A 14,764-nucleotide genomic window follows, 5' to 3' on the forward strand; every position below is an offset into this window, starting at 1 on the left:
AAGAAAGGAAAAAACAAGGAATTCCATGGTTATAGAGCAGAGGACAAAGAGGGAGCAAAGTCTAACGCTTGTTGATGTGCTCATGCCAGCTTCGGGAGAGCCAATGCTGCTTGGATGAGTGTGGAAAGGCATCATCAAGAACAACACCATCGCCCATCAGCTGAGGCTTTTCTTGTCGCTCGGGCAGGGAGAGAGAGAGCTCGAGGAGAGGAGGCCGGACGGACGGCGCCCCTAATGGTGTGCGCCGGCCCACTAGTGATCTGGTGTACTCTCGCTACGGGCGAAAATCAGGGCGGCGATTTTCGAGCAAGCAGCTTGAGGCCAAAAGAAAACGGGGAATTATCCAGTGAGTTTAGGCCATTGGCTATCGAAATTACTCACAAGGGAGAGGGCTGCCGCCTTCAACCTCCGTCCTTGAGCGCTCGGGACGAGATCCACCAGGGCTCATCAGCCTTGTCTGACCGGAGCTCTGGAAATGGGCTCGAGGGAAGGCCAGTCTGTTTAGCAACCACCATTCACCCAGTTAATTCGCTAGCCTTTAGTGCCGAAAGGATTGTCCCGATAGTTTTCGGAGCTAGAACACTCGAGCATTGGATGCAGACAAGCTTCACTTGAACCAGCTTGAATCCTCGAGAAGAATTTTGGAAGAGACAAGAGGCGGGTGCTGTCTCTCTTTTTTTCTCATGAACGTGAACATCAGCGGATTGTTTGATCCATTGGCTTATAAGCTTTATTTATCCACTGGCCTGGCTTGATTTATCCACTGGCCCAAGCCTGATTTTATTTCTTGTGCTAACAACGAGTCTGCTTTTGGACTACCAAACACTCCTGCTGCGGATATTTCAGATGGAACTAGAAAAGAAAGCCCTATTTGCGCTAGCATACCCCGAAGGCAGATTCGGTGCCATACAGGGGTTGTGACTTTGGATCCGAAGTAAAATTTAAGGCTTTGCCCCCTTGAGGGGTGGACCAATCTTTAGACGGAAAGATACTGACGATCTGCAAGACGGAGAGAATTCAAGGACGGAAAAAAAGCAGCCGATTCGGAGAATCAGTGGTGACTCTGAGGCCCCTTCATGCTTCACTCCAAACGTCCCTCCGACTCCCTTGATCACAGAAAACAGGAGTTGCTGTGGATTTTCAACCGGACTGATCCTCCACAAATAGTGAACACCTGAGCCGCCTTGATCATCACACAGGCAATTTCCAGCCTCATAGATTGCTCCTAGCGAAGCTAGGGAAGGTCCGAAACAGAGGAGTGTGTTTACGACAGTATAACTTAATAATATTGGATGCCATGTCGCCGTACGTCTCCCTTGCGGAGAGTTTTTTCTCCTGGCTATGATCCCAGGCAATTAACTCTAAACACGCTGGGCTTTTCTTCGGGCTGGGGTGGCGAAGACGTACACAAACAGGCTGACTGAAATAGCACATACAAACACATACAATACATTCTAGTTCTATGGGAAGAGGGGCTCACCAAATTGGAAAGGATGACACCTGGGGTCTCCTGGTGGAAAAAAGAATGAATGAAATAATCAAAATAACTGATCGGGAAATACACGGATGCAATGGTTTCAGAGATAGTGTCACGGCGCTTTGGCGATTTGGAGTTTGTGGATGTCTTCCTCTAAGGTAGTCAAGATAGAGTCCCAGGAGACAAAGATCTCCGAGAGCGCGTTGACCTATGGCCGTCAGCACGGGGTCAGCATTTCTCAGAGTATACATACCTGACCAAAAGTACCTCCAACTGCATAACTTTGTCTGTCTGTTGTTTGCAGAAAAGAATGATGACGATAAGAGGGGTGTACAATCAACTCACATAAGAATCGTAACTTGACAAGAGCGTTGTGGCTGTCTGTTCGAGTTCGTCGATTTTTGTGGTGGATTCTTGGAGAGGGCCAGCGACAGTTGTAGCGAGCTCTTCCGCGGACCAATCACCATCTAGAGCGACAGAGGAAGGGGGGATCAGTGAGGTTGAACAACTCTGGGTGAGAAAGAGCCGGGAAATAACGAGAGAGAGAGAGAGCGAGAGAGCGAGAGCGAGAGAGAGAGAGAGAGAGAGAGAGAGAGAGAGGGAGAGAGGGAGGGAGGGAGGGAGAAAGAGATTTTACCAGCAAGCTTCCCGGCGCCCACGAAGCCCCGAGTGTCGAGCAGCTCGATCTCCCGCAGGTCCCGTTCCAGCTGGACGATCTCGGGCTCCGCCTCGAAGACCAGGCTGGCCTTCTCGCTGATCGAGAGTGTCGAGGCTTCTTTGTTGGCTGAGAGAGGATTGGGAAGGTGCAAGAGCGGTTCATTGAGGTCGTCTGTTGCGTGGGAAGAAGGACGAGTCAGTTTCTGTGTACCGTTTGATTTAGGATATCTTCGGTCGAAAAAGAGAGTGTGTGGATACTGACAGCTTTGGACGAATCGACGGATGGCTTCGTTAGGCTTGGAGTCGAGGATGGTAGACAGTTGGCCCAGGAGACGTTCAAGCCGGATGGCCATGGATTTCTTGCTTGCAGCCTCGCTCGACAGGCGGTTCGCGAATGACTCCGAGCTCGGCAGGGCCCCGGCGAAGACACACTCCAGCAGTCTGATGCGCAGGTCGAGTGCCAGTGTGGCGTCGTCCTGCTGCTCGGCCTGGGCGTGGGCAGGGTGTGGTTGGTCGGTCGCCATCCGCGGTGGTTTGTCGCGGTTCGTGGTGGGTTCGGCGTGGGCCGGGCTGTTCCGGGTCCAGCCGATTCCGAGCAGGACGAGATGAGATACCGGCGCATCCCACCACTCCAGCGACTCGGCAGCCAGCCCTTCGGCACCAGCACGCCGGCCAGCTCGGCCCGACTCCGCTTTGCGCCCTCGCCGACGGGATTCCTCCATCTCGGCGGCCTCCGGACGGCGCTGTTCAACCATCTGCTGGCGAGGAAACTCAAGGGGAAATGGATCCTGAGAATCGAGGACACCGACAAGGTGGGTTGGATCCCGATATGTCGACGATGCGTATCCCTGTTGACCGCTTTCCTCATCGTCAGGCTCGATTCGTCGATGGAGCCATCGAAAGTGTCCTCAAGACTCTCGAGTGGGCAAAGCTGGATTACGACGAAGGTATGTCGACTTTCCCTCTCGCAGTATCCCAGTTAGTCCTCATTCTTCTCGCTCTGCTCTATCGTATGTAGGTCCTCATCGACCTGGAGCATGTGGGCCGTATATCCAATCCCAACGGCAAGCGATCTACGAAGCCCATCGGGACCAGCTCCTCCAGGTGACCGATATCTCGCACCCTTCACTCGAACATGCACCAAGCTGACCTCGATTCTTCTGGGTATTAGTCCAAGCAGGCATACCGATGCTTCTGTTCACCCGAGCGTCTCGATCAGATGCGCCAGGGCTTGCGATCGTCGGGCTCGAATCTGACGTACGACCGGAAGTGTCTGCAGATGAGCGAAGCCGAGGTGGCGGAGAAGCTGTCGACGGGCACGCCCCATGTAGTCCGACTCAAGGTCTGTTGTCCCCTGTCCCCTCCATCTGGTCTTCATCAATGCTGATGCTTCGAACAGGATATTAGAACTCGGACGCGCCGGTCTACGTCGACGACTTGGTCTATGGCCAGCTCACTTTCACCAACAACACCCAGGACGATGTGATTCTGATCAAGGCGGATGGGACCCCAACCTACCACTTTGCGAACGTCGTCGATGACCATCACATGGGTATCTCTCACGTCCTGCGCGGTGAAGTCAGTCAATCCCCCTCTTTCACTCTCCCCCTTGCAGTTTTTCCTCCCAAGTTAATCATCTCAAATCTTGTTTTCGGTTGGTTGTCGAATTCAGGAATGGCTCTCATCAACCCCCAAGCACATCCTGCTATATAATGCCTTCGATTTCCCGCTTCCGAAATTCGCCCACCTACCACTTCTCGTAAATGCCGATGGATCGAAGCTTAGCAAACGATCCGGAGATGTCAGAGTAGAGGACTACATTGTAGGCAGCATTCTGGTAATTTTCCTCTCCTCTATCACCTATTTCTGAGCGGAATATGTCAACTGCATCACAGTCGAAGGGCTACGAACCTGAGGCGCTCCTCAATTTCGTTGCCCTCATGGGGATGAACCATTCCCGACATGGCGCAGACGAAGGCAAGACCGGGGACAAGACGACAGATGTAATGACAATGGAGCAAATGGTCTCTGCGGTAAGTGCCTTTCGCACTATCTTCCAACGACGACCTAATAATGTCTTGTTTTTTTGGGTGGGATGGGTTTATAGTTTTCGATCGAAGTGATCGGCAAACATCGCTCGACGATGTCCCAGCCCAAGCTCGTCCATCTCAACCAACAGCACATCGCCCGCAGCCTGCTCTCGACTGACCCCGCCCAAGTCCAGCCGTGGATCGCACGAGCTCGTTCAATACTACCTTGTGGAGCAGGCAAGCCCGAAGTCTCTGATGCTTATGTGCACCGGGTGCTGCTTGCGATGAAGGTAACAAACCTTGTCCATATCTTCAAGGTAACAATCTTGGTCTCAACTCCTATCTTTCGTTTCCTAGGATCGGCTCCATGTCTTCACCGACATCAAGTACCTTGCCGAGTACTTCTTCACTCTTCCCGATCTGAGCTCGTCGGAGGCCCGCGAAATGAGGAAAAATATATCAGATGCACTGTACCGTCAGTGTTTTGTCATCTTTACTCTGGACATCCCTTCTTTTTGAAGAAAAATGAGACAAAAAGCAGTCCGGCCTTGGCTCATCCTGTTGTATTATTACTGTGGCATCTTGGTTTTGGACGGATGATTTATCAGGCAGGATCTTAGAAAGCTCGCGTGCAATTCTGAGTGAGTTGCCGGACGACGAGACCGGCTATACGCGTGCGAAGGTTGCGCAAGGCTTGAAGCAAGTCCAAGATACCGATCCGGAGACGAGCAGCAAACAAGTCATGGTGGCCTTGCGTCACGCCATCACGGGCCGCAAAGTGAGTAGACATAGATGCGCATCTAGACCCAATTCTTTACTCATCTCCATCTAATTATCCTCTCCGACAGATTGGACCTGGAATGGCGGAAACTATTGAAGTATTGGGAAAAAGAAGAACGCTTGAAAGGATCGAGGCCGCTCTGCAATAGCATTTCCATGCTTCCTATTTGCTGTTCTCAGAACCTCCTCCTGGCCCGTCCTTTGTTTCTCATACCAGTGCTTGCAGCCAATCTTCAACTCGGCAGTAGACTTGACAAGAGGGATCATTACTCGAACTTCACAAGTCCCTCCCGTGCCGGAGACACTTCGCGCCTCCTCGGAGAGGCTTAGTTAAGCTCGATCATCACTGCCCTTTTACTTTTCCGGTCGCCCCCTCGCGTAGCCGTTTACGTTAGCAGAACTGATATCAAAATAGCCGATCAGTTTTTGTTCAGCCTTGGCCTACTGGTTTTGCAGTGCTGGATGACTCCAAAAGATAGAAGCTCCGCAGTCGGTTCAAAATGCAGAAGCTATCGCCCCAAAGAACAGGGAGAGATTTGTCCCAGATGGGCCAAATCTCCCTGCGTTTTTATAGAGACGCATTAATCCAATGGCTCCAGTACTGGTGCATAAATGCATCAGGCTCAAAATCAATATAGCTTGCGCGGGTCGCGCCGCACGCTTGTTTAAAAATAAAGAGCGTTATTATTTGAGAAAATGAATGGATCGAGGATGATATGATAAGAAGGCTGCGAGACAAAATGTTTCAGGGATCCCAAAGTAACAATCGGCCATCACGATTGGGGCTTGTTGTGGATGCAGCAGCTTGTTTCTGATTTTGGTAGGGTTATCAACATGTCCTATTATTATTGTTTTTAAGGGAAGATTATTACAGTGTTGGGTCTTGGAAAAACGACTCCCAAGTTTTGGGAAAACGACTCCCATACGTCCGCGCGACCGTTTTTCGACCAGCGCTCGACGTTGACCTAGACCCTTTTTTTGGGTACGGCTTTTTTGGGAGTCGTCGACCCAAAAAAAATTGTTTTTGGGAGTCGTCCCCACTAATTTTTATGAATATTTTTATTATTTTTTTCTCGGGGGGTTTGGGAGTCGTTCACCCAAAACAAGTGCCCCCTGCGTTATTTTGGGAGTCGGCCGCGGGGGCCACGGAAGCCCCCAGGGAGTCGTGACGACTCCCCTTCGAGCCCCCCACCCATCACACAAGTCACACACCACAACCGCCACACCAACCGCCCGATCACCGCTCACCCGTCCACACCAACCGCCCGATCAATCCAATAATATGATTAACCCAGCCGCCCCGGCCGCCATCCAGGACCAGGACTCCCAGGCCCCTGTCGCCGCCATGGAGCACGCCGGGCCCCCTATGGCCGCCGTCAAGCTCGCCGACCCCCCTATCGCCGCCATCCAGGACGCCAAGGCCCCAGTGCCTGGCGAGCACGCCAAGGAAACCCCAGCCGCAGGGCCAGGTAAGCTCCCTCCCCTGCCGACTCCCCCATCCAAAATGGAGGCACTGAGCCCCCAACACCCTTTTTCACACCCTTGATCCAGCTGCCGATGAAGACGCCGCCAAAGGCCCCGCGAACGGGTCTGGCATCGACACCGACTCCCTTGCAATCGCAGCCCAGGACCACGGAGCCACCCTGGCCATTCTAGACCCCCAAGGAGCCGTCCTAGCCAGCGGTGCTCAAGGTCTAGCCCCCGCTGACTCCCGTGATCAAGTTCTAGCCCCCGCCGACTCCCGTGACCCCGTCGACTCCCCACGTCCTGCAGCCGCCGACTCCCAACCTCCTGCAGCCGCCGACTCCCAAACGGCAGCCGCCGACTCCCAAACGGCAGCCGCCGACTACCAAACGGCAGCCGCCGACTCCCAAACGGCAGCCGCCAACTCCCATTTCGCCGCCGACTCCCATTTAGCCGCCGACTCCCATTCAGCCGCCAACTCCCATTCAGCCGCCAACTCCCAAACCGCAGCCGCCGACTCCCAGGCCATTGCCGCCGTCGAAGCCTGCATTCAGACCACTGAAGCCCTTCAAGACGTCACCCTAGACCCCCTCCTCCTTCAAATTACTCAAGAAATCGCCAAAAAAAAACTAGAAAACGAAATCCATGAAGAAAATGAGGAAGAAGTAGTTGAAGATTATAGCTTAGATAATCCAGACAACAAGAAGACACTTGAGGAATATGTAGAGCTAGCCAGAGAAGAGAAAACAATAGAAGATTGTATTGTAATGTTAGAATTAGACAAAGATAATACTAACAATGATCCAAACTCTGGAACAGTTCCAACTGTAAAAAACGCAGAAGAAATAGAGAAAATACTTGAGAAAATTGCTGAAGAGAGAACTGAGAAGGAGCTCAAAGAAATGGAACTTGAGAATAAGAATCAACCGGATGATGAAGAATCAGTTAATGAAGAAGGAGAAAGGACGATCTACGGCAACATTCCTGCGCCGCCAGCTGGAAATTATGACGACGTTGAATTGGTTAAGGAGGCCATCCAAGAATTTGCTTGTGCGCATGGCTATGGAATATCGGTCAAACGCTCTGTTCCAGGAAAGAATGTCCATTTTAAATGTGTCAGGTCTGTTATTTCCCACTTCTTTTTCATTCTTCTGTTAGTATTGACTGACATCAAATCCACATTGAAATGATACAGAGGAGGTGATCCTGCAAAAAACAAACGTAAAGGTGACACTTGTGAAAATATATCATCTCGATTGATTGGCTGTCCGTTCGCCGCTGCCGTATACAACCAGAAGAAGAAGGGCCACTGGAAATTCACAGTCTCCAACTCGACTCATAATCACCGCCCCACCGCCGCCGTTGCCCACACTGTTCACCGTAAGCTCAGCGACACTCTCTACAAAGAAATGAAAAGACTTGGCGAGGCCGGATTGCAACCGGCACAAATACTTGAATGCCTCAAGAAGCTGCACCCTGACGAGACAATCCTGGCCACAATTGATACGATTTACTCAGCACAAAAGCGGGCTGCGCAAGAGATGTTGCAAGGAATCAGTCCCATCATTCACCTGAATGAAATTCTGGCTGGAACCGATTTCACGACTATGACGAAGGTCAACGAATCTGGCGAGCTCAAGGGCCTTTTTTTCTGCCATTCCCTCTCTGTGAAGCTTCTCCATCAGTACCATTCAATCCTTTTCCTTGACTGTACGTACAAGACGAATAAGTATTGGATGCCTCTCCTCCACATCACCAGTGTCACTGGAGCCAACAAGTCTTTCAGTTTGGCATTCTGCTTTCTTGCCAAAGAGACACAAGATTATTACGACTGGGCGCTCGAATCCCTCCTGACTGTTTTCACCTCGAACAAGATTCCCCTTCCTGCTGTTGTTCTGACCGACCAAGAAGAAGCTCTCATCTCCTCTCTCCAGTCCAATTTTCCCGATTCGACCCACATGCTTTGCACTTGGCACATACAGAAGAACTTGGTCTCCAATGGCGCAAAACACATCAAGAACAAGGCAAAGGAGTTCAAAATGCTTCAACACTGGAGCAACTTAATCAAGATGACTAGTCCTGGCGATTTCCGTTCAAGCTTCAGTTGGTTTTGCGCAAAATACGGCGAAGCTTTTGGAGATTATATAATTGAGACATGGCTTCCGGTGTGTGAAAAGTATGCTAACGCTTGGATAAAGGATATACCTCATTTTGACCATCGGACGACGTCTCGAATTGAATCATCGCATGCTTTTATCAAATCTTATCTCCTGGGCCCCAACAATTCTTTTGCCGCCGTCATCAAGTTAATCACGAATGCGCTTGAAGCTCAATCCCACAAAATCTCCGCGGCGCATCACAAGGAGAAGATTAGAAGCCTTCGATCAATAGGGAAGATTTTCTTGCTCTGTCACGGCCGGATCACCCACTTTGCTCTCCGGAAGGCGCAGGATAATCTCAGAGCAAGTGTTGACCTGGAGAATTGGCACAGGTGCAACGGGTGTTACGAAAACCGGATGGGAATTCCTTGTAAGCATACACTCCGGCAGCGCGCAATGGATGGCGAGAAGATACTTCCCAAGGATTTTCATGTCCAGTGGCACATGAAGGTAAGATCTGGGTCTTTTTTTATCTTTTTGTCATGTGGGGGGGCCTTGGATGGCCGGGTTTTGTGGACGACTCCCATTTTTCCTATGACGACTCCCGTTTCTCCGCGGACAACTCCCATTTCTCGGCGGACGACTCCCGTTTTTTTCCAACGACTCCCTTTTGCCCCTGTGCGCACCAGGGACAGGAACGACTCCCATTTTCCGTCCGTGCGGCCTGACAATTGGGATAACGACTCCCAACAACTCCCAAATCCCCCAGCCGCGGAGCCTCAATTGGAAGAACGACTCCTGCCGACTCCCATTCATCCGGCCATTGCCACCGCCCCTCTGCCACCCCTCCCTCCAATTTTTAACCTCCCCTGCGCCATTCCCTTACTAATTGGAGTCTTTTCATTCCCCCCAGGATCTCCATGCTCTTGGCACCAACGCTGATCTCACCCAAATCGAGCAAGTTGACCGGATCCGCGAAAGGCTCCTGCAGATGAATCCCGCGCAGATGGCGGCCCAGTTACAAGCTATCAACAGCCTATTGGAAGGCTCTGGAACCGTTGTGACGATCCAGGAACCAACACAAGCTCAGACCACCCGTGGACGTCCAAAAGGAGCGCCAAACAAACCCAAAACTACAAAAAGGGACCCCTCCGCCTTCGAACACGTTGAAAATAAAAGGAAGAATGAAGAAGGAGCAATGATGAAGTCCAAGAAACAGAGGCTAGCGGAAACCAGAAAAGCGGAGAAGGAAGAAATGAAACAAATGAAGAAAGAAGAGAAGGAGCAACAAAAAAGGAAGAAAGAAGAGGAGAAGAACAAACCAGCGCCCAAGAAGAGGAAACTCCCGGCACAAAAGTCAAAGACCGCCAAGAAAGTCGCTCAGTCTCCTTCTCCAACTCCTTCTCCAACTCCTTCTCTGTCGCCGTCTCCATCACCACCACCCTCCTCACCTGCGCTTCCTCCTCCTCCGCCGCCAAAAGCCCAAGTCCCAACAAAGCGCTTCAAACCGGTCCGCGTCGCACCTAAGAAGCCAGCTTCCCCTTCCCCTCCTGTGAACTCCGCCTTGTCTGCCGCCGCCCCTCCGCAGCAACGTACGTCCCGCGCCGCTGGGAAGATGCGAGCTCCGCCTTCCCCTTCCCCTCCTTTGCAATCAACCTCGTCTGCCCCGCGCCTCCGCCGCAACGTCCGACCCGCGCCACCGCTAAGAATCCAGCACCACCTTCCTCTCCTGCTCAATCAACCTCGTCTGCCCCTGCCCCTCCGCCAAAATCTAGCCGGGTACCTCCGCCGTGAGCCGCGCGAGCCACGTGAGTCCCTCCACCACCAACAGCACCAGTCCCCCCACCCCCATCCAAAGAACCAGTTGACCGACCGAATTGGCTCAATCAACTCCCAGTCATCATCAGATCCTTGGTCAAGCGGATACTTGATGTCGAGTCAGATGGCCATTGTGGATTCCGCGCGGTGGCATGGTGCTTGGGGAATGGTCAGGGCGCTTGGAGTGCAGTCCGAGAAGCTCTAGCCAACGAAATCAGCAAACGAGGCAAGTGGTACGTGAAGTTGGGACATTTTCACAACATCAAGTCGGCTCTGGCCAGAATAAACTTTTCCGGTACCAAAGGTTGCGGTATGGCTCATTGGATGGCGATGCCCTCCTCCAGCGAAGCACTGGCCAACACTTTCCAACGGCCAGGTTTTTATTTCACTGAAGAGTGGTCTCAAACTTTCCTTCCCTCCTTCTGCCCTCCTAAACAAAACCCCCTGATCTTCTTGGCTTTCATCCGGCAACTCAATCACTTTGTGGCTCTAGAACTATCCTCCCCTGACGTCTTCCCTGCCCCTTCCCTACAAAAGAGCTGGAAGCTAAATGCCAACCCAGAGGCACAAGGTTGGGAGGCAAGATACTCTGATTGTTTTGCTCAAACAGGTGGAAGAAAGCTCCTCTTTCCTGATAAGAGTGGTAAATTTTACTAGTATTTCCATTTGTAGTTTTCATGTATTGGTGGTTGTTCTAGTCTTTTTTGAATAAATATTGTTATTATTCCTCTCTAGTATTTTTTGAATAAACACTTTTTACATTTTCTTGTCCTCATTATTTCTGGCAGCTCTGAGAGTTTGTGTCATCAAACATGAGGTACAAATTGTGCGCTGGTAGGGAGCATGTCTATTGTGGAGCTGCACCCCTCATATCTCATGTTCTGATGGCACACTAATGCCACAAACCTTATAGCGCAGAGGAGTTACAGTCTTGAAATATCCCTGAAAATTTTAGACTGTTTGGTTGTGTAACACAAAAGTTACACAGTTAGCAGTCATTTCCTACTGAGCATTCGGCACGCCCCTTATGTGTTATGTTCTGATGGAACAATAATGCCAGAAATTTTATATCACAGAGTTTATGCAGTCTTAAGATATCCCTGGAATTTGTGGACATTTTGGGTGTGTAACACAAAAGTTACACAGTCAGCAGTTATTTTCCTACTAATTTTGGCGCACATCCCTTATATCTCATTTTCTGATGGGACAATACTGCTAAAACTTTCAGTATTGTCTTTTTGTGTATGTTTCTCTGTGCCATCAAATTTTTTATGGCTCTAGTACGTGGAACAAAAAAGTTATACATATTAAAAATAATAAAAAATAATACAAAAAATTAGTGGGGACGACTCCCAAAAAATAATTTTTTTGGATCGACGGCTCTAAAAACGCCGTACCCAAAAAAAAGGTCTAGGTCAACGTCCAGCGCTGGTCGAAAAATAGTCGCGCGGACGTATGGGAGTCATTTTCCCAAAACTTGGGAGTCGTTTTTCCAAGACCCTACAGTGTTTTACAGGCTCAGTGTGTGAAACAGCAAATATAGATTTCCAGCCAACAGCGAGTGTGTCATGTGTTAGAAACAAAGCCCATGGGCATCCATTCATGAGACTCAAATGATGACGTGCTTTTCTCGCGGGGGTTATACCAAACGTGGCCACATATAACGATGACGGGGTGGAAGTGAGAAGTGATCAGCCCATACGCTGAAGTTTCTTTGCTTCCTGGAGTTTACGAGCCCATTCGCGGGTCTTCTTAGCCGTAGCCTTCTGGGTGCTATTGCGCATGGCAGGGTTCTGGGAGCCAGGCGGGCCGTCGGTGTTAGTATCGAGCTGGGATCGGGCAGGGTTCTGGAAGTGCTGTTGGACAGTCTCTGGGATCCGGGCGCGCTGGGAGCTCGTGGCGCCTCCCGTAGGCGGTCGGACGACTCGGGGAAGGCCTGTAGGTAGTGGTTCGCGAGATCGCGCTGAGCGACGCAGGATCGGCTTCATCCAACGTGCTGACATTCACCAGGATCACGAAATGTGGGACCGTCAATAATCGGGCGGAACAAAGCGGGATCAGGAGACAGAGAGAGCATACGTACTGACTAGCTGGTCCGCCGTCCGCTTGATCGCGGGGTCGACCCGGGGACATTTAGTGTAAAAGAGGACGATCTTGCCGAGCTCACTAGCCTTGAGCGACTGAGTGTCTATGCTGGTCATCTATTTTGAAGGTCCGATCAGCTCCGGTGAACACGAGCCGGCTTGGTTGCGAAAAGGGAGGGAAGGATCGGGCAATGACTGACTTTGTCGAGCAGCTCGAGGAGCTCACGTTGGATGTTGAGCGCGGGAAGGGAGCGGTCGGGCAGGGGCTCGAGCCACTTCTTGACAGCCTCCAGCATGTCGAATGTGAGGGTGCTGAATATTCCAAACAAAGAGACATTAAGCAAGAGTAGCTATGTATGCTGATGTAGAGAACCCACAAATTCTGAATAGCTCCCCCTCTTCCAAAGTCCATTAGAGAGCCACAAGCAACTAGTCAACTATGAGGCTCTTGATATATATCCAAACGGTTCTGAGACGCCGTTGTCGAGAATTGCGGTCTCGAGATGGGATCTGTGGTGAGGTCAAGTGGATGAGAGGATATCAGTGAGGCAGACGTCTCGGAGAGATGATGTGGAATGGCTGAGTACTTTCGCATGGTAGATGTCACGATCGGCAGGAGCATCAGTTTCTCCGTGGCCGGCCGACGCTCCTCGTTCGCTTGGTTGTCCTTCTCAACCGCATTCAGCATCCGCGAACGGAGCCGGGACACTTCCTCGTCGGCCATCATCTCCAAATCATCATCGCCCCCTTTCCGTCGACGCCGTTTGCCCTTCTTGCCCTTGCCCGCTGCTTCATCGATCTGTTGGTAGAGCTCCTGTCGTCGCTCTGAAGTACGATCAAAAGCCCACAATCGTTAGAATTTTTACTCGCGTTTCTTTAGTTCATCCAGGCCCTTTGGAGTTTCCGCGCCGCTCACGCTCTTCAGGGTCAAGGGGTGCTTCCACTTCACCGCCTAAATCTTGTGGAGCTCCACTAGCTGCAGGGTCGGGTCGTTTGTTGGGCTTTTTCCGTGGCGCCGAACTACGAAAAAGGGACCGTTCAGCCGAGTTTCAGTGAAAACATGTGAGCGTGAAGGGGTCTAAGTGTGGGTAGTTGGTTTCACCTTTCTTCAGAAGGTCTATGCTTCGGATCTTTCCTAAACTTGGGGAATCCGTGTGTACCTTCGCGTGACATAGGTTCATGGGATTGGCCGCCATCTTTCTGTTCACGCTGCCGTTCTTCATCTGGAAGATCGTCTTGTACTTGTTCGGCGGGCCTCTCATCTTGATTGGATCCCCGAAAATGTCAGCGGAAATCTTCACGTTCACACTTTGTTAAATCTGGTCGTGAGTGGCTCCTTACCTTGCTCGAAATCAGATAGATCGGACTCTCCACCTGAATGAATGAATTCGGAAGCATGGATTCAATCAGACATAAGGAAACTTTCCAAGCTGATAAGAATGTTTTCAGACAGAGATCTGACCACTTACCAAAGATCTCATCTTCAAGATCGCGAGGCATATTATCAGTAGATCAGGTGAGTGTGAGTTATGAGATTGAGGTGCTGGCCGCTGGGCGAGGCAAGCCTTGGTCATATAGCTCACCTGTCACCGAGGTGACCAGGTTTGGGATCGGAATGTCACACGTGCAAGAGAGAGAAACACCAGGAAACACCGCCCGATTGAGGTGCTGGCCGCTGGGTGAGGCAAGCCTTGGTCATATAGCTCACCTGTCACCGAGGTGACCAGGTTTGGGATCGGAATGTTACACGTGCAACGCGCCGAGAGAGAAACACCAGGGAAGCCCACCGTTCAAGCGTCGGGCCTGCGGGCCGCGGAGCAAAACCAACAAGCAGTCAAGTGAAAATGTTGACCATCAAAATCAAGCCAGCCATTTCCGCAATTCAATTTTTAATGGGGATTCTGACGCAAGCTGATATGCTGTTTTAACTTCATTTGGGAGCTGTTGGAGTAACACAGTTCTAGAGATGGTAGTTTGGCACCCGTTGGCAGAGTGCCCTTGCAGGTACCCATGGGGGGTGTGGGGTGTTCCATTTTAGTTAGAATCTAAGTAATTAGCTCTTCACCAGCCATGGGTACCTGCAAGGCTTCAGAGGTATCTTCTGAAGGGTGGCACTTACCTGCTAAGAAGTACCAAATGGACATCTCTACACAGTTCTGATGAGTCACAGCATGTTGAAGTATTGTTCATCATTTACTGCACCATTTTATCCAAATGACTCACCAAGGGAAAAAGTGTTGCACTCTCTAGAGAGTGCCAAATCTTACCTTTCTTCCTTAACCCTGTGGCATGTCAACTGTTGTAGCATTATCAATTCAAGTTCCAGCCAATCTTGCTGTTATGTCCAACTAAAGC

The 14,764-nt window shown here is 50.9% G+C and overlaps 3 protein-coding genes across 3 annotated transcripts; 1 reads left to right on the top strand and 2 right to left on the bottom strand.

Annotated features, from left to right (window-relative positions):
• Positions 1-1,589: 1,589 nt before the first annotated feature.
• Positions 1,590-2,658, bottom strand: PtA15_16A345 (uncharacterized protein; the record flags this gene model as incomplete). The annotated part of the gene is made up of 4 exons (XM_053164026.1): positions 1,590-1,685; positions 1,823-1,944; positions 2,115-2,306; positions 2,397-2,658. 4 exons carry the CDS (start codon positions 2,656-2,658, stop codon positions 1,590-1,592), a joined length of 672 nt encoding a protein of 223 aa, XP_053027992.1.
• An 81-nt stretch (positions 2,659-2,739) lies between these two features.
• PtA15_16A346 (uncharacterized protein) lies at positions 2,740-5,093 on the top strand (the record flags this gene model as incomplete). Its single annotated transcript, XM_053164027.1, has 11 exons — positions 2,740-2,946; positions 3,009-3,081; positions 3,153-3,238; positions 3,306-3,476; positions 3,542-3,712; positions 3,807-3,956; positions 4,030-4,167; positions 4,242-4,454; positions 4,522-4,639; positions 4,773-4,942; positions 5,013-5,093. The coding sequence occupies 11 exons, from the start codon at positions 2,740-2,742 to the stop codon at positions 5,091-5,093; spliced, it is 1,578 nt and encodes a 525-aa protein (XP_053027993.1).
• Positions 5,094-12,016: 6,923 nt separating this feature from the next.
• On the bottom strand, positions 12,017-13,909 carry PtA15_16A347 (uncharacterized protein; the record flags this gene model as incomplete). The annotated part of the gene is made up of 9 exons (XM_053164028.1): positions 12,017-12,321; positions 12,409-12,526; positions 12,610-12,721; positions 12,875-12,919; positions 12,997-13,234; positions 13,326-13,429; positions 13,512-13,671; positions 13,751-13,783; positions 13,879-13,909. 9 exons carry the CDS (start codon positions 13,907-13,909, stop codon positions 12,017-12,019), a joined length of 1,146 nt encoding a protein of 381 aa, XP_053027994.1.
• Between the last annotated feature and the right edge of the window lie 855 nt (positions 13,910-14,764).

Source organism: Puccinia triticina, chromosome 16A, assembly GCF_026914185.1.
Source record: "Puccinia triticina chromosome 16A, complete sequence".
In the NCBI taxonomy this organism is placed as follows: Eukaryota; Fungi; Basidiomycota; class Pucciniomycetes; order Pucciniales; family Pucciniaceae; genus Puccinia; species Puccinia triticina.